This window comes from Lynx canadensis, chromosome D3 (assembly GCF_007474595.2).
Source record: "Lynx canadensis isolate LIC74 chromosome D3, mLynCan4.pri.v2, whole genome shotgun sequence".
Taxonomy (NCBI): domain Eukaryota; kingdom Metazoa; phylum Chordata; class Mammalia; order Carnivora; family Felidae; genus Lynx; species Lynx canadensis.
In genome coordinates, this window is record NC_044314.2 from 21,873,428 (window position 1) to 21,897,188 (window position 23,761).

At 36.2% G+C, this 23,761-nt stretch overlaps 1 protein-coding gene across 1 annotated transcript in view; it reads right to left on the minus strand.

Annotated features, from left to right (window-relative positions):
- The window catches only part of DCC (DCC netrin 1 receptor), a 689,897-nt gene that overhangs the window by 148,114 nt on the left and 518,022 nt on the right, over positions 1–23,761 (minus strand). Inside the window, 1 exon segment of the mRNA XM_032595323.1 lies at positions 827–968. Coding sequence (XP_032451214.1) covers positions 827–968 — 142 coding nt within the window.

A 23,761-nucleotide genomic window follows, 5' to 3' on the forward strand; every position in this document is an offset into this window, starting at 1 on the left:
AATATATAGGATTATTCATTTTATAAAATAAAACACATTCTCTAAATATTACATGGAAAACTGCATGGAATACTCCAGTTTTCATAAAGAAGCTTGACCTACTGTGAATTCCACCAATATTGCTACAAAAGTGAATTTACTTTTATTTTTATGGAAAGTAGAATAATCTGTTTATTTCCTAAACTACCCTCTCCACATTTTCCAGCCCCATTCTCACCACTGGAGATTAGGGGGAAAGGGATCAAAGTGACTTAAACTTGGAACCATTTGATTAGATGGCTTTTTAAAAATGTTTATTTGTTTTTGAGAGAGAGAGAAAGAGAGAGAGAGTGAGTGGAGAGTGGCAGAGACGGGGAGACAGAGGATCCAAAGTGGGCTTCATGCTGATAGCAGAGAGCCTGATGCAGGGCTCAAACTCACCAACCAAGAGATCATGACCTGAACTGAAGTAGGATGCTTAGCCTACTGAGCCACCCAGGAACCCCTGATTAGATAGCTTTTTAAAGTTACTAGTTAAAAAGTTAAAAGTTATTTGACAGAGGGGCTGTTGTTGAATAAGCAATGCTGAGAAACTAATACAGATTAAAAGATCTGTGATACATTTATAAGAGTATGATCCAGGACCATAATATGTACTGAAAGCATTACAAAGATATCAAGTTAAAAATATAAAGGTTATTCTTGTTCAGACCAATAGATGTCACCTGTCAGGAAAAAAACAAACAAACAAACAAAAAAGAATGTTTCCTTGAAGTGAGAGCATATTTTATTCCTAAAGCATGTAATTCATAAAAACCTTGCAAGACTGCACTATGTGAACACTGACCTGTGAACAGGTACCAGAGGTTGTTTGGCTCCAATGTTTCCATCTCACCCCTGCGGGTCGTCTTTCTGTGTCGAATTTTATAGCCGGTAATAAATCCATTTTGTGTTCCTGATGGAGGAGGCAGCCAGCTTACTTTGATACTCTGCAAAATAAAAGATGTAAATTAAAACATTGGAGAAAGTAAGGGCAACAGAGCAGGGTCAAAGAAATGACCCCAACTTAAGTAGGAATAAAACAGAGAGGCAAGAAGTGCTAGGGATTAGCCCCTATAACCAAATTAAATCCATTTTTACAATTTGACAGTGTCCCTTTTTGTATGATTTTGACAAAAATACACAATTCATTTGATTATGTGCATGATCACCTCTACTTTGTAAATGTCACTAAAATGACAGTAAAATGTTCTCAAGAGTAAAAAAACATAAGGAAATAGAGAATAGTAGTCTTAAGGATGAGAGATGTTAACAAATATTTAAGAGATGCAAACCGAGGGAAGTGTGGTGGCTGAGCCAAAGGAGAAAGATGAAACCTAAATTACTCCCTAAGAGATACTAAAGAATAACAAGGTGATTTCCATGACAAAATTCAGGGAGGGCTAGAAATTGTTGCGTCCTAAATACCTTGAAAGACAAGACTAAAGCATGGTGCTGAAATAAAAGATGGGTTGAAAGTCATACGCACATCTAGGAAAATCAGTCTACTAACCCTCAGTGTCCTTGGAGTCACTGGGAGTTTTATCCTTTAGGGACACTGAAACAGAGTCCACAGATTCAGAGATATCAGGCACAGAAGAGAGTACAGATGAGGGCAAGGGTTATTAAGTCGAAGAGAATAAGTCTTCTTTCATCATCTGTGTTCAGTGCAATGACAACCAGATGTATATTGCCCAGGCAAATACCAAGTAATAATTCTCTAGAGAAAATTGTAAGTTTGGCCCTAGAGAAAACAGTAGCCAGGTTTCTAATTAATGCCCCAATAATGAGGCTCCCACTTAATCCACTCATGTACTTTGGAATCAGCTTTTTAGTACACATTTCATTTTAATGTTAACCAACATTGTAAGACTACAAGACATTTTGTTTTAAAAAGCTTTTAGTATAAAATAGGAAAAAATACAATCAAGCCCCAGAACCTGCTTGGGATTCTCTCTCTCCATCTCTCTCTGTGCCTCCTTGTTTGTGCACTCTCTCTCTCTCTCTCTCCCTCTGTCAAAATAAATACATAAACTTAAAAAAAACCCACAATACTATGGCCCTTGAAGGAGACAACATTATGCTTAGAGTAGAAAAAGTATCCCAAACACTGTTATTAATATTTAGATAATCTAAGATAAGATATTACATCTGTGAAAGGAATAGAGATACAGGAAAAATGAAAGATTCTTTTAAAATATTATGACATTTATAGTTTGGTTTCACCAGTTAAATATTCAATAAATTATCTGGAAGATGTATGAAAAGAAATCTTCTAAAATTCCGGGGGGGGGGGGGAGATGATCATAGAAAGATGATCATATAAATTTGGGGGAAAAAAGATAAGAAATGAGAAGTTTAGTCTATAATTTCCAATATCCAACTAATAAGATGAAATAATGAAAATAAAAAAAAAATAGGAGGCAGAAAATTAGCAAGGAACCAAAACAAAAACCAGAACTCTTTCCTGCAGTAAAAACCTTGCAGAACTGGAAGATTTGAGACTTTAGTCTGAAAGGGATTATGGATTTTCTGACACAATACATGAACAAGAACTACATTAAGGTACATTACTGTGAAATACTAGAGCCTCCTGGGGGAGAGAGGATAGGAAAGCTTCCAGAATGGAAGAAAGAAAGCAGGTCACATAAAAAGTAAAAATGGTAAGGAGAAAGATTTCTCAACAACATTCAAAGTTAGAAAACAATAGAAGAGTACTTATAAAATTTTATTCTTAAAGTATTTTAAACCTAGAATTCCAAGGCTATACAAATGTTATCAAGCATAAGGAAAAATAACTCAAGTATAAGAATATATGCTTATATAAGTATAGGGATGTTTCAGAAATACATGGTTTCAAAGATATCTCTCCATATTCCCTTTATCAGGAGTCTAATGAGGGTAAATTTCAGGAAAAGAAGAGTGCAAACTGAGAGAAAAAGATTTGAAATCCAAGAAACAGAGATTCCAAAACAGAAAAAAAATGGAATTCTCAGAAATATGATAAGGAAAAATTGAAAAGATTTAAGATTACACAAGGTGAGACACAAATCCAAAAGAGCACATACTACATAATTCCACTTAGATGAAGTCCAAGAAGAGTCAAAATGAGTTTATAGTAAAAGAAAGCAGTCTAGCAGTTGCCTACAGCAGTTGTACTAGGGAACTGATTGGCTATGGAAAGAGGGAGACTTTTTGGTGTGATGGGAACATTCTGCATCTTCCTTTCACATTTGTTACATGGGTAGATAAAATTGTCAAAATGTATTGCTAAGGGTTGAATTGGGCCCCCACTTGAAATTCACATGCTGAAATACTAATTCCCAGTACCTCAGAGTGTGAGTGTTTTGGAGGTAGGGGGTTTGAAGAAATCAAAAGGTTAAATGAGGTCATCAGTGTGGGACCTAATCCAGTATGACTGGTGTCACTCTGAGAAAAGGAAATACGGAGACCCAGAAGAAGTCCATGTGAAGATGGTGGAGGAAGGGAGCCATTTGCAAGTTAAGGAGAGAGGACTCAGAAGAAACAAGCTTGCTGACACCTTGATCTTGGACTCCAGCCTCCAGAACTGTGAGAAAGCAACTATCTGTGGTTCATTTAGGTTTCCTCCTCTGTGGTGTTTGCTGTGGCAGCCCTACTGAAATAATACAACCAGAGAAGTAAACACTGAAGATTTGTGCATTTCACGTTAATTAATTACACCTCAGGGAAGAAGAGAAGAAGGATCACAAAGAAAATGCAGAGGAGGGGAAGGAAGAGTAGGAGGAGAAAAGAAGGAAGACGATTGGGCGTAGGGCTGGAGTGTACCAGAGTGCTAACTCCTGACCTAGGAATAAATCAGTAGGTGATACCTAAACCTGTGAATTAAAACTAAGGAATTAAAGGACGGCTACCTATGCACAATTGCTGAAAAACATTAAGGTAAATTCCAGAAAAGAAAGGATAGTGAAAAGCAATGAACAGGGGAGTCTGGAGGCAATAGGAACTCCCTCCAGTTCCTCCAGGTTGGGGAGGAAGAGTCTTGGTTTTGGTTATACACCTATTTGGAAAATGAATGTGCATATAACACTACCATGAACATTTAAATCAATTAAAAAAAATTTTTTTTTTTAATTTTTTTTTTCAACGTTTTTTATTTATTTTTGGGACAGAGAGAGACAGAGCATGAACGGGGGAGGGGCAGAGAGAGAGGGAGACACAGAATGGGAAACAGGCTCCAGGCTCTGAGCCATCAGCCCAGAGCCCGACGCGGGGCTCGAACTCACGGACCGCGAGATCGTGACCTGGCTGAAGTCGGACGCTTAACCGACTGCGCCACCCAGGCGCCCCTAAAAAATTTTTTTTTAAATCTTTATTTTTGAGAGAGAGAGACAGAGTGTGAACAGGGGAGGGGCAGAGAGAGAGGGAGACACAGAATCTGAAGCAGGCTCCAGGCTCTGAGCTGTCAACACAGAGCCTGACACGGGGCTTGAACTCACGGACCCCAAGATCATGACCTGTGCCAAAGTCAGAGTCGGACGTTTAACTGACTGAGCCACCCAGGTGCCCCTTAAATTAATTTTTAAAAAAAACATACAAAATTGTTCTTTTGAGGTGGTAGAAATAAACAACTGTCAGAAAGAGGCCAGGCACAAAGTCACAGAATGGATTTTCGACCCCTCCAGCCCCCTACAACCCCAGGGCAACTTTGATACTGTTTCAATCATGTGGAAATGCAGCAGAGGTGTGGCAATATATTCTCCAGGGAGACCCCAGTCTGGGCCTCTTCTTTTAGATCACTACAGATTAGCTATTGCTCTACAAATAAGTGTCTTTGTAAAAGGATTTAAAAAATTGGGTAAAGTCAGTTACTTGCTAAACATTTTTAACATGTCAATGACATGCAAACTACAGTCAGTTCTCATCATTTGAGGCAGCAGCCATATTCTATAAATTTGCCACAAACACTGAATTTGCAAATATTGTAACATTGCTCTTAGGGAAAATGCAGGTGCAGGTTCTTATGAGCCTTTCATTACAACATTTTTGTCAACTTGTCAATATGTAACCTTGTTTTATGTGTGTTTCTGTTTAAAGACATCCTATTTAATATTATTGTTGATACATTAACATTGAACTTATGGCCAATAGCACTGTAACTCATGCCAGAATGAAGTTTATCTAACACGTGTATTTTCTCCCTAAGGCACATCACAGCCTCTTGGAATAAGCGATACTAAACAGCACTTCAGCATTACAGTTGGAGAGCATTTCAAATACCAAACTCACAGACAGAAAGCAAAAATAAACAAATGCCCACCCCCCCCCCAAAGTGGCACTTATTTGACCACAAAAAGAACACTTGGTTACAATATGAGAACTGAAACAAAAAGACAGAGTGTCTCCTTGTTCAACCTCAGCTGGGAATGTGTGCCTCTGGAAACTCATCTGTTTCATGGTCGTGGGTGTAACTGTAAAGGCAACGGGGGTATTGATTTGGGGTTACAAATACATTTTAGCAGGTAGGTGAATCTGCAAATACAGACTCTCAAAATAATAAAGATCAACTGTAACTATATAATAAGCACATTTTAATAATTTTAGAGGAACTTAGCTAAATATAATTATTTAGAATAATCAGAATCTGATTATTTAAGTCAGAATATATCTGAAAGTGTAGAGCACTACTAAGATCATTTATTTCACCCTCATTACCCTTTAAATGTGACAAACTAAATGCCACTCTTACAAATATTTCTTAACACTATTTTTTTCCTTACTATAGACGTACCAATGGTCTAAGCACCTATGAGTTATGGTTTTTTATCCACACAATGACCCTATGAATTCAAGTCTATTGTTACAATTTTTGTACAATCATGTAAATTACGACACAGATGGTTAAGTATCTTAAACTGATGCAGCCATCAAGTGATAGAGGCAGGATTTGAACTGAGATTATATAACTTTGAAGTTGGCATTCTTTACTATTTAATACAGCCTCCCATGAGAGTTCAAGAGGCTGAGACTAATTCATTCAGTAATAATTCACTCAAAATAGATTAGCTGCACCTCTGCTGTGTAGAAAGCACCATCTTTAGGACTATGGAAATACCCAGATAAGTCATGGTATATCCATTCTGGCTGAGGAAATTAGACACAAAAACTCATAATGAAAACACAAAGTGTCACATGCTAAAAGAGGTAGTCCCAGAAAATAGAATGGAATATAATAGACAGAGAGATTAATTCTATTTTACATGGTCAAGACTTAAATATGAGTAGAACTTTACTTAGGGGATAGAAAAGGTATTTAAAATAAAGAGGATATCAAAAGCAAGCTCAATTTATCATGACAATGTATAGCACCTTCAACTGGGACAAATAGGAACAAATGGGACATATAGGACAATGTAATGGAAAGGTAGATTGGAAAAGAGTTAAAAGTCTTTTGGGACATGCAAAGGAGACATGTTAGATCAATACACTCATTTAAGACATTTGGCTAATTCTTTGGGAGACAAACTAATAAATAAAATAGTAATATAATGTCCTTGGACCTCAAAGAATGCATAGTCTTAAATACACATACACTCACCTACTCCTTCTCTCCACTCCACACACATACATGCACATATGTGGATGTGTTCTTTACTCTCAAGTATCTTAGAAACTAGCAAAGAAAACTGGATTTGATGAATAGTTATACCTTATATTTATATTCCACAATTATCTTACTTTTATTTTTCAATACTTCAAGATAGCCATGAAAAATGTTATTACCATTTTACAAGTTTACCAAAGAGGAAATTGAGGCACAGAGTTAAATAATTGGCAGAAGTCATCTCATACTATCACAGAAAGATTATCTAATGTTTGAGCCTAATATTTTTTATTATTTTATACTAAAATAATCATAGAACTTATACCTGGCAATTCTACTCAAAGTGTCCTACAAAACATTCTCGAAAGGAATAAAAACTGAATTTAAATAATTAATTTTTAATACACCCAATCAGCCTTCCCATAAGTAGCCCTTGGCAAATCACGAAGGGTTATTTTCTAAGGACTACAAGCTTGTTTTTTAAAGTCAAAAGTAAATTCAAATAGAAAACAAAAATACAAATGAAGACATTAAACTTTGACCAAGAGGTAGAACCTTATGATTTCCAGTTAGCGCTTTGCCTTGTCTTTGACGAGTGACCTCTCGTAAGTCTAATAAATGACTCTAATCTTAATGCACATATTGAGAAATGGAGAATAATTGTGCTTAGTATGTCTACCAGATGATTGTAAATCACGTGTTAAGCCTGGAAAACTTAATTATACTAATGATTACATGAGCAATATTTAGTTTTTGACAGATAATAATTTTTCTTGATCATATTCGAGGATTTTCAGTGATCGTATAAATTATTCCCACATAGCCAATACCTTACTATCAATGTCTAGCAGCAATTAATTAATAGAATCAGTTATACACTCTACATGCCAGGAGGCAAACCCCCTCAATGGTTATCATTCATCTTTGGAAGTAATTTCATCATTTGTATTCATCCTCATATATGGGCAGCGGCTAAGTTTATTAGCATCTTTTATGCTTTCTCATCGATTTCAAGCAAACACCAGCAGATGGCTAATGGTTCTGGTCGTCAAATTCTTTCCTTGTAGGTTCTGCAGACATGGCTAGATGTCCCAAATTATTTTGGTTTGGGAAGTTAATTGAAAGTGTTCAGTAAATTTTTCTAATTCTATGGCATAATGTATCTTATTTTCTGTATGAGACCTGTTCTGTCAGTGCTCAGTAGCTTAGACATCATTGGCCATCCCCCCACAAAGCCACCAAAAGCTATCACTGTTAGGGGAACATTCTTGTACCTAGTCTTCATGGGTAAGCCTAGTAATTATTTTTATTAAAAATACTTAACACATGACCTTCGACTTTTGAAAAATCAATTCTAGTAGCTGTGACTTGACTTTTGGTTCTTTCATTACTTGAGAGGTTGAAATTAATCCTTTTCAAGCTGTTGAAGTGTTCTATCTTGAATCAAGGATTAATTTAACTTTTTTCCCCCAGTTTTGAAATAAAAGAAGAACTGTAAAATTTGGCTTCCTCAAATCCGCCCATCTCCTCTTTGATTATCATAAAAATGAATTAGTTTTCAAGTCAGCACGGTGGGAGCAGTTAGGTTTAGTGATTGAAAAGAAAAGATCTTCCTGGCCATTATTTTCTAACTTTTTTGAGATAACCCTGTTGAGTATGTTGATGTGGTATTCTCCTTTTGATGGGTTCCATTAATTCATTTCTTTATTTTTCCTTTACTCTCGAATATGAGTAGTAAATAACAAAACAGAAAACAAAAACTGGTAAGTCAATCACCCCAAATTTTTCTCAGAAGCCACATTTCATAAGCTTCTATTTTTAAGTCCACATATCCCACTGCACACTGACATTTTACTTTACTCCCGATAGAGTGGACTGCTGAGAAAGACAAGCCCCATTCCAAACATGGTCAGTGGCTGTAGAATGAGCCTTTTTTTTTAAGTGGTTTCATCTGGATAGCATTCCCATGGAAGGGAATTAAAGGGCACCATTTGAAAGAAGGTCCTAGCAGGAAAGAAGAATGCTTTGGCCAGCACAGCAGGAATCTAAGGATCTTGAAACTTACTTGAATATAAGTTTTGAACTCTGCCCCTTATTTCTGTTCTGTACTTCTGGTAACTTGTTGAATCTCACATGAACTTGCTTGAAGAATGAAGTATGCTTTCAGTACTCATGACACCCTATGACTTTTCATGAGAGTGCCCATAGGCATTTTTAAAGAATCTCTTTTTATTGTATCCCTCATCTTACTTACATTCCCTTATTTACACTCTCTCTGCTACTGCTGTAATTCAGACCTTAATTTACCATTGCCCAGAATATTGCCACAGCTAACCAATTGATACCCACGCCTCCAGGTACTACCCTTCTCACACCCAACCCATATCAGTTACCTTCCTTATCAGTGAGTGGGACATTTAAGTTCTCTGCCTCGGTTTGCTCATCTGCAATATGGGAAGTACCTACCTCAAAAGGATTGTGGTGTGGATTAAAGGAGAGGAAGGGAACTTCCTTGAACTTCAAGGGAGGGAAGGAGTAAAGAGAAAAAGAGAGAGGCAAGAGGGTCAAGAGATTAAGAGATGGAGAGGGGGAGAATAAAGGAAAAAGTAAACAAGGGTCAGAGAGAAAGAAGCAAGACCCCATACAGCAGCAATGCTTAACAACTTTTCTTCTACACATCAGGAGGAGCACTGAGAGATAAATTACCTACTAATACCTTTTTAACTCCTTTTCTTCGATGAATATTTACTGAGCAATTTACTCTGTAGATTACTATTGACATTTCTTATTGTAGCCTATAGACCCTTCCGGCATGGGTGGTAAAGAAGAGACCTTGGAATACATTGGAGACTAGAAGAATGTGAAAAAGTGAAGAAATTCTGGGGCACCTGGGTGGCTCAGTTGGTTCAGCATCCGACTCTTGATTTAGGCTCAGATCATGGTCCCAGGGTGTGAGACTGAGCCCCACACGGGGCTCCATGCTGAGCCTGCTTGGGATTCTCTCTCTCCCTCTCCTTCTGCCCCTCCCTGGCTCATGCTATCTTACTCTCAAAGTAAATACATGAACTTAAAAAAAAGTGAAGAAATGCTATAAATACTTTTGTAGGTAGATTTGACAGGACACAGTGATTTGTTGAATGTCACACATAAAGAAGGAAAAGTCATCAATATTGACTCTCAGGTTTCTGGAATAAGCAACTTGGTAGATGATAATACATTCTCTGGGATAAGGCTGTCTGAAAAACAATCTACTTTCAAAAGAAAAAAAAAGTTTACTGGACCTGCCAGTAGTATCAATAAATGACACTTCACAGAGGATGCAGAACTAAAGGCTACCCATATTAATAATATTCTAGTTAATGTTGGGAAGGGTATTTTCTAATTTTATCATTTAGAATAAATGATACTGGGAAGGGTATTTTCTAATTTTATCATTTAGAATAAATGCTACTGGGAAGGGTATTTTCTAATTTTATCATTTAGAATAAATGATACCTCAATAATATCAAAATTATACAATAACAAAATTTAATGATTAAATTTGATATTTATCTAAATACTTGGTAAACATTTCATTGGTGCTGAAATAAACTACATTGAATTTTGAACTGGAATATAACTTAATTCGCTAATTCAACAGTATTTTAAATTTTATTATGTGTATAATTGTGTGGACAATTTCCAAAAAAGTGTTTTGCCTTTTTCTGAACCACTTTATGGGACTTTATGGGACTAACCAAGTATGGATTTGATAAAATGTTGATAAAATATTAGTAAGTGCTATATATATTTTTCCTGCAGATATATACTATTCCTGCAGATTTGACGTTTTTTACTTCACTATCATAAATATGCAATCTCTTGTGATAAGTGAAGTCAGAAAGCTGGATAGCATACTAAAATCGGCATTCTTGAGTTCATGTAGGCAGCTATTATCCAAAATGACAAAAAGCTATATTTGCAAATAACTTTGTGTGACACATTTCCAGAGTGAAGTCTGTTAGTACCACTCAGGTCTAAGTTACATATTTGTGCAATAATAAAAGTATGTTTATATACAAATTGAAAAATACTTGACTTTAAATAAAATTTTGTATCCTAAGTTTGGGTAAGAAACATTGCTTTGTTTTATTTAAAAATGATGAAAGCTAGCCTGTTGTGATCTTGTTTAACGACTTTGAAATAATACAAACGTTTCCACATCAATAGGTTAGTTTAGTTGTAAAATAGTGTTCCTTTGATCTCTGTCCTGGTGGCCCCTAGGTCCTCATAGTGCCAGTGGGAGTCCTACCTGGAGATTATCTGGAGCTCCTATCTCCTTGGTGAATCTGGGGCTGGCAGACTTCCCTGACAATAGTTACTCACCTTTCTGAATCTCTGCATTACCTGCTTTCACATTCTAAACTCCCCAAACCTACTTGGTCTCCTGATTTATCACCTGAAAATCCTTGTCAGCCCTTTCTGACTCCACCCACTAGGTACAGCTGCTCTCTACCACTCTGTCTGGATACTATGACTAGTCTTCCTGAAGGAACATCCCTCATCACCTTCCTCACTCCTGATTGAGGGGAACAGCCCTCCTGACATTGGCTCTGAATTCCACACCCATTCATCCCACACCACTGTCTTTTTCAGGTGTAGACAGTGAGCACATATGAGATTAAAAAAAAAAAAACACACAGTGAGAAATGGCATCTGGAATATGCTCTATTTATTATATGCACATTTTTATATTTTTTGGAGTAAACTGGGCTAAATTTAATTTGATGCTGGGAAATTGACATGCCACCACTTTCCCTGCTCCTGTAATCAAATTCTAAGAGCTCAACCTTGACAATTCCAAGGAAAAAAGGGGAAACTAATCCCTTACCTAACTCACTTCAGTTTAGTAGCATAGGGGAATTGAACCAGTAAATTAAGGTCAAATAGGTTTCCAAACCTACACTGTAAGAACATCAATCCATCACTGTCCATAAAGACATAGGGCATCCCATGTATACCATTAACTGGGCAGTCTGTTAAGTTAGTACTTTGCATACTTTGAAAGCAATATTTTAAAAATATTTCTGTGTAATTTAAAGATGAGCCTCAAAATTCTATCAGGAGGAAATGGGACAATAGTTGAGTGTGGTCCATAGCTTTTCCAGTGGTGTCCCCAACTCAACTGTGGCTCCTAATTTGCATATGTATGCTACACAGTAAATACTAGTCATCTATTTAAGAATTAACTCTAAATGTTAAATAAATTTAAATCCTAGGCACAGGTAGATGGAAATATACTTTGGACTGCCTTAATTCTTTTTTTTTAATGTTTATATGTTTTTGAGAGGCAGAGACAGAGCATGAGCAGGGGAGGGACAGACAGAGGGAGACACAGAATCCAAGTGGGCTTCAGGCTCTGATCTGTCAGCACAGAGCCTGACGCAGGGATCAAACCCACAAACCATGAGATCATGAGCTGAGCTGAAGTTGGACGCTTAACTGACTGACCCACCTAGGCACCCTTGGGACCTCCTTAATTCTTATAGCCTCTGCTTAAAAAAATCTTACTGGATGTTCTGTCTAGCATGCAGTTCTGAATTGTTTAGAGAAAGATAGAATAGTATTTTCCAAATAAAAGATATTCAGTAGGTATAAGATGGATGACAGAAAGCATCTCAGCTTTTCATTAATTTGCTAAGTGATGTTAGAAATCATTGACGTAGTTGTATCAATCGTACATCACAAGACCATCTCTTTCTCTCACCTTGTTGAGAGATAACCAGTTAGTTTAGAGACATAAAAACACTGTAAAACACAAAGTTCTACTCTTTTGTATTTTATTTTACTTTATTTTATTTTCATTTTAGAATTGTTAGTGGTAATAGTGGTAGTAGCATGTATGTCTGTTTTGAAAACACAAAAGGACATTGAAAACTGAAGAAAGGTCTCAAAAAGTATAGTTATCAGGTCACTTTGACCTCATATGATTGTGTATTGAAGACATAAAAATATATAAATGAATGAATGATCCTCATTGAGGTAGGTTATCTTCATAAACACTTCATCTGATCACAACAACTAGATTACATTTCCCTGGAAAACAAATTTCTTTGCCACTCAAACGCCATTCAGTGCAATGTGTAAAGAGGTGGTTTTGTTATGGTAGATTTTACCATATTCTGTTGAGTGCGGCATAGAAATGGTGCTTTCTCTGTTGATTACGGAAACCCTGTTGGAGTTGATTCTCAGGTATGTAACTATGCGTGGCCTCTATTATGGGAAGAAATGGAAGAAAAATCAATTATTTTTTCCTGCTAGCCAGGCTTTCTTGGCTAACTATATAAAATTAACTGAATACTCCTAAGTCAACCAGGAAAATCACTCCCTAATACAGACTACAGTTCATACTACTGGGAATAAAAAAAGAAAGGGAGAACTGATATGTATCTGGCTTTTTTTTTTTGTAAACCCCTGGATTTAAAATAGCATTTTTTCACGTGATAATTTGCTATGCATAGCCTAGTAGCCAGGCCTATTTTATTCTAGGTCCTAGAAACTGGGAATGTAATTTCTAGGAGGTATTCACATTTTGACAAAATTCCATTACGATAAAGCAATTTGGTTGTTCCCTGGAGTTCATGATAAAGCGATCTTAGGAGTAATACATTTCAGAATTTGTCAGTATCAATAGACTTTATTCTCCAGGACCCAAGTCATTCCCTGGAAGTAAGCTGGATGTTTAGGGAGGCTCATTAACTCTTTCAGATCACTAGGTCCTTTCTCAGACTATTCATTTCTACTAAATAAAACCACTAAAAGCAATGTGATAGCTTTGATGCAGGAACTAGAGTTAGGAAAGCCAGAACACAAACACATCAGCAGTTATATGTAAAATTATACCCTTCAAAGGCACAAGAAAATAGACCAATATATAATTTAAGGCAGAAAATACAGTGTCCACTTATTTCTCATTTCTCTTGTTTGTTTTAGAACATGGAAACCAAGATACTTTTTAAGCAGTAAGGTGAATGGCTTAACTACAGACTAATTGATTTCACCAGATATTTAAGCAATTGAGGCAAAGAGATAAGAGTTTAAATACTTATTTATACCATATGAATTTTTTTAAGTCTATTTATTTATTTTGAGAGAAAGCGAGAGAGACAGCACATGAGCATGGGGGAGAGGCAGGGAGAGAGAGGGCAAGAGAGAGAGAATCTTAAGCAGGCTCCACCCTGTCAGCACAGAGTCCTACATGGGGCTCGATCCCACAAATCGTGAGATCATGACCTGTGCCAAAATCAATAGTCGGGAGCTCAACTGATTGAGCCACCCAGGCACCCTGAAAAAATTTTCACATATGGGATAAAATGTATTTATCAAGAATAACCAGTAGGAGGGCGCCTGGGTAGCTCAGTCGGTTAAAGTGTCCGACTTCTGCTCAGGTCATGATCTCGCAGTTTGTGAGTTCCAGCCCCACATTGGGCTCTGCGCTGACGGCTGAGTGACTGGAGCCTGCTTTGGATTCTGTGTCTCCCCTACTCGTGCTCTGTTTCTCTCTCTCTCTCTCAAAAATAAATATACATTAAAAAAAAAAAAAAGAAGAAGAAGAAGAATGACCAGTAGGAACTCAGAGAATTCCAGTAGGGCACTCATGTTAAAATGATCATGATACACCAATAGGTCTCCTAAAAAAAATGAAATATTAGTTTAAGGGTGGTACAATGGTCAATAAAAGAATAAAAACTAAAATTTTTACAATACTACATACTAAAAATTGTTTTAGAGTGATAAAACCAGAGGCTTTAAAATTATTGTCACAAAACACTTTCTAATGTTTGGTAGAAGAAATATGAATACACATGAATCTCATCCTATACAGAACAATGCCCTTTTTTGCTTTAATGTACATCAAAATTTAAGCATGTCCAATATTTAGGTATAAACATATACGCCTGGATCTATATTAAATAAGGGAACATGTTGCTATGAAACAATTTTCTCAAAAAAAAATGCAGATGTGGCTATTTAACAGAGGCATATCTTCAAGCAAACTGTCAAATTAGGCCCTAAGTAATTAATCTCTGAAACCAGCAGGCTTTCAATCTCAGAGCAGTCATCTCAAAGACATGACTTACCATGTAATTACATGGGACATTACAATGTATTTATGAGGTCATTTGTTACAATGTACAGTAATTACAGAGTACTTACATAGCTATTTATGTCTCATAAAATGAAGTGAGACTAAATATTTTAATTGTGTTGGAGAAATAAGGGAAAATATTTGAGTTCCAAATGTCAGGTGAGATTATAGGTCAGATTCACATAACTCATATTAACAGCTGGCTGCTTCCAGAATCACAAGTGTTTTGTGGTATTCTCTTACTGGAAATGAAGGTTTGAGAAATATTCCTTCTATGAATGAGTAAGTGGAATTGTTCTTAAATTCAATGCTCAGGTAATGCCAGAAGACCGACCAATAACATAACTTACTATTTATACTTTACATCCAAACCATAAGTGTACAGGTGTCAACAGAATAGTTGGATTAAAAACAATGTCATATACAACGTGTTAATAAATGATACATCACACAACTAGACAGAGTAATAACACAGCAGTTCTTAGGTTTTCTATTTCTATTACCTTGAATAAGAATGGTATTTGTACCGATTTTCACGCATCCTTAAATACGCAGTAAAATTTCAAAGTTGTGTTTTTTTTCCAAGGTTCAGCCCTTATCCCAGACTTTACTTGGAAATTCATTTTTAGCCTAATAAGTGAATTATGGCAGCAGACAGAAGAGGATGCTGTGCTTGTCTCATCTCAAACATCATTGATAACATGAATAAGAGCTCAGTGGTCGCATTACTACATTGCTGCTTTAAAAAAATTAAAATTAGAAATCTTTTTGGACTGCTAATGATCTGTTCTGTTTGGATTAATGCCCAAGGAAAATCTTGCCATTATTTACATGCATTTCTTTATTAGTTCATTCAACAAACATCCCGAATGCCTGCTATGTTCCAGGTGTGGTGTTATAACAGAGTCATATTCACTTAAAACACTTTCCTTGAAGAGCATGATCCTTTCTAGCGACAGAGTCTATGATGCTGTTAGTGGATTGGCCTTCCTAAATCTATTAAGCATTATGACATATGCTCTCCTTCTGGGAAGATAAATTCTGGCTTTATATTCAGAGTTTATGCCTTTAAATTAGAATGGTCATTATTTGATGAATCATGAAGTGCAAACAATATTGCTCTGCCTTTGCTTATTCTTGCTAAGCTTCCTCCATTCACATGATCCAATGAAAGTACAAAATAATGTTTAATTATGATGGTATAGACAAAATGTTCTTTTCCAAGCTTTAGCCTGTCTTGTGAACTTCAACAATCATTTTTCAAAAGGAATAAATGACAAATCTTTTTTGGTCATGCAGATATTATAACTACCAAATTGTTATAAATATGTGAGCTAATTAATTCCCGTAAAGACTGATCAGCAGGTTGACAGTGATACCAACTGGAGCCTCCTGGCAAAACAGGGATTCCATCAGTGTTTGATGACTGTTACATTCCTATATAATGGTCCCCAAATTTGCCAAATTCAGATACTCAGGGCCCACAGAACCATCTGCAGAATGCTGCCTGTTAATATGCAAATGAACCAATTAAAATTTACAGACTTATTCAACAGCCAGTCAGGTCAATTCTGATCAACTGTACCAATTTTATTTATACATGCAGAAAGAACAGGTCCATTGCTCACCAAAGTTCCAAGAAGCTACTCAGAGTAGTTAGGAACATAATCTCAACAACTCATTCTAATTCAAGAACAAGAAGAAATAGTTTACTTTTGAAAAAAAAATCATGAGTAACTATCAATACTTCAATCAGTATTTCAATTAGATATGCAATCATTATGTGTCTAATTGATTAACAATTAGCAGCACCTGTAGTTGGCTACAATTTTAATTACTGATTACACTATGGCTGATTACTTAAAATGATATCTGCATGAGCACCACTGGGTTATAAAGAAAAGAATAAAACAATTCCAGAATAATTAGTCTATTAAAAATGAGATTAAAACCAGTTCAATAAAATATTTAAAAAATTTTTTATTTTAAGCAATGTTAACAGATTTTCCTTAAATTATACAACATGGAGAAAAGCTAACCAGTGATTTTTTAAAGGTAACTAATCTGCCATTTCCTTGGAAGATGTGGAAGTAATATAGAATAAACCATTGTCTATCAGAACAAGAAGCATGAGAAAGAAGATCCTAAATAACAATAGATAACAATAGAGCCCCATTTCTAATCTGTTTTTTTAAATATTCACGTTTTAGAAATGGAAAAGTATGTTGATCCTTTGTCACAAATGTGAGAGACCCTTCAACAATCATCTTCAAAAGAGATCTTGGACTGGATCTTTGTTTTTTAGACACATAAGAACCTAAATAATTATTTCGAAAAGATTTTTAAGAAGAGAAAGTCATTTTTTTAAAATTTTTTTAACATTTATTTATTTTTTAGACAGAGAGAGACAGAGCATGAACAGGGGAGGGGCAGAGAGAGAGGGACACACAGAATCTGAAACAGGCTCCAGGCTCTGAGCTGTCAGCACAGAGCCCGATGCGGGGCTCGAACTCACGGACCGTGAGATCATGACCTGAGCTGAAGTCGGACGCTCAACCGACCAAGCCACCCAGGCACCCCAAGAAAGTCATTTTTAACTAAGATACCTTAAAACTAAGTCATAGCTGCAAACATTCTGGTGTGCAAACTACCATGAGTCTTAAAGTTTATTTACTTATTGTGAGAGAGAGTGTGCACATAAACATGGGCGAGGGGCAGAAAGACAGGGAGAGAGAAAGAATCCCAGGCAGGCTCTGCACTGTCAGCACAGAGCCCAAGTCAGGGCTTGAACTCACAAACCATGAGATCATGACCTGAGCGGCAGTCGGATGCTTCACCAACTGAGACACCCAGATGCCCCTACCATTTTTGGTATAAATGAAATATTTGTGCAAATGACTGTTTTAAACATACAGAGTTTGATATTTATTTCCTTTTTGAAGCTCTATTATAAAATGTTTCAAGCAAATACAACATTAGAATAGTATAAAATATCATTTCTCAATCACCAGGATGGCTATGATCAAAAAGACAGATAATAACAATATTGGTCAGGATGCGGAGAAATTAGAATCTTCATTCAGTGCTGATAGGGATGTAAACTTGTGCGCCTTCCTTGAAAAATACTCTGTCAGTTCCTCAAAAGGCTAAGTGTAGAATTAACTATGACTCAGCAATTTTTTTCTAGGTATTCTCCAGAAAAATGAAAACATACAATCACAGAAAAACGCATGCACAAATGTTCATAGAAGAATTATTTATATGGTGAAAAACAGAAGTAGAAAAACCCAAATGCCCACCATCTGATAAATGGATAAACAAAATGTGGCATATTCACACAATGGAATATTATTTGACCATAGGAAGCAATGAAGTATTGATAGATGCTACAACATGGATGGACCATGAAAACATTACCTTAATTGAAAGAAGCCACTCACAAGAGACCACATGGTGTATAATATAATTCCGTTTGTATGAAATGTGCATTATAGAGACAAAAATTAGATTAGAGATTGCCTAAATCTGATGGAAAAAGGGGATAGGAGGGAAATAAGGAGTGACTGCTAAAGCATAGAGGGTATTTTTAGAGATGATAAAATATACAATTAATTGTGGTGATGGATATATAACTTTAAAGGGTAAATTCTATGGTATGTGGATTATAACTCGATAAAGATGTTACAAAAATAATTGCATCACAAAAAATCATATTAGTATAATGGATCCCAATATGCCCATCACCTGACTTCAAATTCTCAATTCATTTCCACTCTTATTATGTATATCTACCAAGTCCTCTGGACTGAGATTGTACTTAAAGAAGTCCTATAAAGTGCAGAAATGCACTACATGTGTGGGTCTCACTGTGAGAAGTACGTTCCAGAGGGACCTGAATACAATCTGTTTTTCTCCTCATCACTGATACAATGCCCTGTATATTTGGTATTCACAAATGTTTGCAGTTGGCAATGGTAACAGACTGGGGTAAATTCGGCTTCCACAAGGAGGCAGTTTACAAGAGCAATTGAGTCACACTCCATTGCTTTTCAAGTGCTTCTTCTGAGGACATTTAGAAAGTAAGGTATGATTAGGGGCTAACTCATCTGCAGAGAGCTCAGTTGGCTAAGAGCTCTAATAAAGCCCATGTGAAATTTGTTAAGGCTCCAATCCAAATCCTTTTAAAAATGGTTCTTGTATAACAAAACTAGATGCCAAAACATGGTTCCAGATGACACAGGGTGTTCTTTAGGGGGTGGAGGTTGCTGAACTATTGCATATAAGTGAATGGATGGTTGAATTAGGCATGAAGTTTATGAAAGGTCTCATAAAAATCTTTTATATAGCTTTTATTTACTTAAGCCCCCCAAATTCAATGAGAACATATGTACTATTTTCATGGACTATGTACTTTTTCTGATACTGATCATCACAGTTCTGAGTTTCTATGTATTTATTTGATTAATGTCTTTTTTTTCCTGAGAACTTAAGTTCATAAACTTTTCTGCTGTTTCTTACCCTAGGATCCTTGGTGCCAACCATAATGTCTAAAACTTAGAATACATTCAATAAATAGTTGTTGAACTAATTAATAAACAAGTATTTTAAAGGACTTATTTCCTCATTTAGTCAAATTTCATTTCAAGTCATAGTAGTTATCATGCTGGGTGCTGATGAAGCAGGGCACACCATATTTAGCATTGGCAAACTCATAGCGGAGTTAATGAAAAGTTAAGTTAATTTTTTTTTTTTAACGTTTATTTATTTTTGGGACAGAGAGAGACAGAGCATGAACGGGGAGGGGCAGAGAGAGAGGGAGACACAGAATCCGAAACAGGCTCCAGGCTCCGAGCTGTCAGCCCAGAGCCTGACGCGGGGCTCGAACTCACGGACCGCGAGATCGTGACCTGGCTGAAGTCGGACGCTTAACCGACTGCGCCACCCAGGCGCCCCAAAAGTTAAGTTAATTTAAGTAAATGCCAAACAAGTAACTATCATGGCATATATATATATATATATATAGGCATTGAATTACACACGATTGTAATACTGGCCCATGGTTTAATTTTCCTTTTCAATTTCTGTGTCTCAGTATAAAGGAAGAAGTCTAGGGGAACAACAGAAGAAGCATAACCAAAAAGTTACCTTTGGACATTCTACTCTTAATTTTTTTTATCTTCACTTACTATCTTTTCTTTGCTTTCAAAATTACATTGAAACATATGAAATATTATGAAAATATCTTTAAAATAACATGGATCAAATTAGCAATTTCTTCCTAAATCAATCTCTTAAATGAAGAGACTGAGTCTGAAATGAAAGAACAAATGAAAGACAGAAAGACAGACAGAAAGAAAAGAAAAGGAAAGAAAAGAAAAGAAAGAAAAGAAAGAAAGAAAGAAAGAAAGAAAGAAAGAAAGAAAGAGTTCTTTTTTCTTCCCTGGAGTAAATCAGAATTCACTTGTCAGTAACCAAGCAGAGGGCAACTTCATCTTCTCTGTCCCACTTTATCATGTTATAGGCAACCTACAGCTAAACATCTCTACCCTTTGAACTCACGTTTTACCTAATTCATGAATTGTGGCTGAACTCTTCTTTTCTTTTTGCTGTGAGTTTTATGATTCATATGAAATATTGAAATGCTTGGACAAAACTATTTCCCCACTCGTAAGTTGCCTGCAGGTCAGTTGTAAAAACAATCACTTTGCAATAATTAGGTCAGTGCTGATTTGCTGATTTCTTCTTTTATGTCTCCTACTCTTTTGTTTATTAGCAAGTTATGTAAAGATCATGGGAGATAGCCACTGAATATTCTGGAAAAGGTAACCCAGGAAAAGTCACCAGACAACATTCTTCACACATCGATTTTCTTTTTTTAGAATTAATGACTAGGGTCATTCAGTGCAGGCCTTTCAATTTTGTCCTCAGTAGCATTGTTTAATTAGATGTCTTTTTCACTCCCTGCACAAATTCAATAACATGAGGCTAAGTGTTATCATCTGTGATCTTATATCTTAATTTAGAGATGAAAATAGAGTCCCTATTTTGTTGTTTCTCACTTTAAAGACATAAATATTTTTTAAAAATTGGTCTGAAAATGGGGAATAGCAGGAAGGGTGTGAGATGTTAACACGCAGAAATGATTAACTTCTAATGTCCCACACTTATATAACACTTTAGTACCATAATAAATTTAAAAGATATTAAATAGCTTTCCCTATTCAGTTTCCTTTATTGCAGATATTTTGCAAATGAGGATACAGAAGCAAAGTTACTCTTGTTTTTTTGGGTGTGAATTATAAAAGTCATTAACTTTCTAGATCTCTAAGAAACTTTGTAAAATTCTTGCCTCTTTAATGTGTGCTATCTTATCTGGGGCAGATGTTATAAGGGATAAGAGAGGAGATGCCATTCGGGTTATTGGTTCTACTTATCAGGTGCTCTTGTTTAAGTAACAGTGAGGTAGAGAGAGGACAGCCTGAAGTCAACGGGGCCTGGGTTTTAATTACTACCGATTACTGACACTTTACCAGCCATGTGACACAACTGTGCTTTATCTTTGTTTTGTAAGTGGAACAAACAGAAATCATAATCTAAGAAAAAAATCATAATCTAACAGGATGCCTGTTAGAATTCATACATGCAATGCTTATCAAAATGAGCCGTGTCATACATGGTGAAAAGAGCCATCTCTTCCCTGAAGTTATCTGTGTCCCCAGAAAGACTGGCAAAGAGAAATGGAGCCAACTCTCTAAACTGAGAGCATTTGTTTTCATTTTGAAAGTGTTTTGTCCAGGGATGCCTGGGTGACTCAGACGTTAAGCGTCCAACTCTTGATTTCAGCTCAGGTCATGATCTCATGGTTTGTGAGATTGAGCCTGACATCAGGCTCTGTGTTGACAGCGTGGAGCCTGCTTGGGATTCTCTCTCTCTCCCTCTCTACCCCATCCCCTGCTTGTGCTCTCTTATTTTGAGAGAGAGCATGAGCAAGGGAGGGGCAGAGAGAGAGGGAGACACAGAATCTGAAGCAGGTTCCAAATTCTGGGATGTTAGTTCAGAGTCCAACACAGAGGTCGAACCTACAAACCTCAAGATCATGACCTGAGCTGAAGTCAGATGCAACTGAGCCACCCAGGTGCCCCAATAAATAAACTTAAAAGAATAGAAAAGAAGAGAAGAGAAAAGTAAAGTAAAGAAAAGAAAAAAAAAAGGAAAGAGTTTTGTCCAAATTACATTTCTCCAACTTCTCTTTATTCAACACCAACTAGTTGTGTACGACTGTTCAGAGTTCTGTTTTGGACTTTTAATTAACTGTCCGTGTGTAATAATCAGATATAAAGCTTGCTAAGAATTCTACTATACCTGCCAGCCATGTGAGTTCCAGAAACAGACTGGGAAATTGGCTTTCTGACCAAAAAAAACGCCCTCTTAGGTAGTGTTTGCTAATTTCTGTGGGCTAAGACTTCTACCGTGGCCCATTTCAAGCTGGCAATGGTTTCACGATCACCTTGCAAAATTCTTGAGTATTTAACTAGTTGGCTCTGTATTTAACCAGCTGGCTCCAACACATATCAAAAAGGAATATTATGCCAGGTGTCAACAAATAGCCACAGGTCCACAAGTCCAAATGGGACAAGTGTGCATGGAAGTGTACTCTAAAACCTAATGCAAAGTCCTTGGGGACAAGGTCTTTGTCTGAGACAAAGTTTTTTTTAATCTCCTCTATTACTTAGCAATCAAGAAGTATTTATAGATAGAAGGACTGAGACTCAGATCACCACATGATATTTTAATCTTAATTTCTATTAAAAATCAGAAAGAATGATAGGACTATTAAATTTAGAGCAAAGTCATAAATACAACCTTAATCTTAGCCCTAGTTTATTGGTCCTCAAAAACAACTAAGATCTTTATAAATACATATAAATATTTAACATCATATAATGAAATAGTTGATCTCTTAGGTTAAGCCATATGAAATGGCAAATAATCAATTTTTTTCTGACCTAAAAATGGTGATTTCATATAGTTCATATGAATACAATAGTTTTTATTCTTAATCTAGTCCTACTTTTTTCAGGTTTTGATTAAGAAAATAGAGGCTTCAGGGACATTTTAGGTGTTTTAGCTGAGATGTCTTAGAAATTTTTCATAATGGCAACATTATGAACCAAAATAATCAAGTTTGTTCAGTTTTTTTTCAACAGGTTAACTTATATTGATTTTGAGAGAAAGAAAAAAAATATCTCATACCAGAGGACCTCTGTAAAAGATGAAGGCACTTGCACTAAAAGCTTGGTAATAACATAAATAAAATAGGGGAGGTTCATAAAAAATGAGCAAAATCCCTGGTAAGTCCAGAGCATGCCCCAATGTTCATCCTACTCAAAACTCTTCACAAAGAAAGTTAAATCAGATGGACATTCGAAGGTTTGAGGCTAGGAAGAAGATTTGGTATTGCAATGTGAAATGACCCTCTTTGCAACTTTATGAATATTTTTTGAGCAGGGGGAGGGACAGAGAAAAAGAGAGAATTTTAAGCAGGCTCCACACTCAGCATGGGGCTCAATGTGGGCTTTGAACCCTAGACCCTGGGATCATGACCTGAACAGAAATAAAGAGCTGGACACTTAACCAACTGAGCCACCCAGGCACCCCTAACATTTTATTTTCTCGATATACTGTTCTAAAACAAGCAAACAAACAAACAACAAAACCCATAAAAATCTCTGAAATGTAAACAGTAATGAGACTCTAGGCTATCATAAAATAAATCCAATACTGGGAAAACAAAAACAAATATTGAATCTGAATGCTTGCAGAAAAGAAAAATAGCACTTTGTATATGACTAGATTGCATCTCCTGTGATGGAACTTCTAGGTTTCATATTCATTCATCAACAATCAAGACCAGTGTCATGAAGAGATTAATCCACAAGCTTGCAAAATAGCCTTGATTTGAATTTCAGATTTAACACTCAACAGCTGGGAGTTCTTGGGTGCAAGTTATTTACCCTCTCTGTCCCTCACTT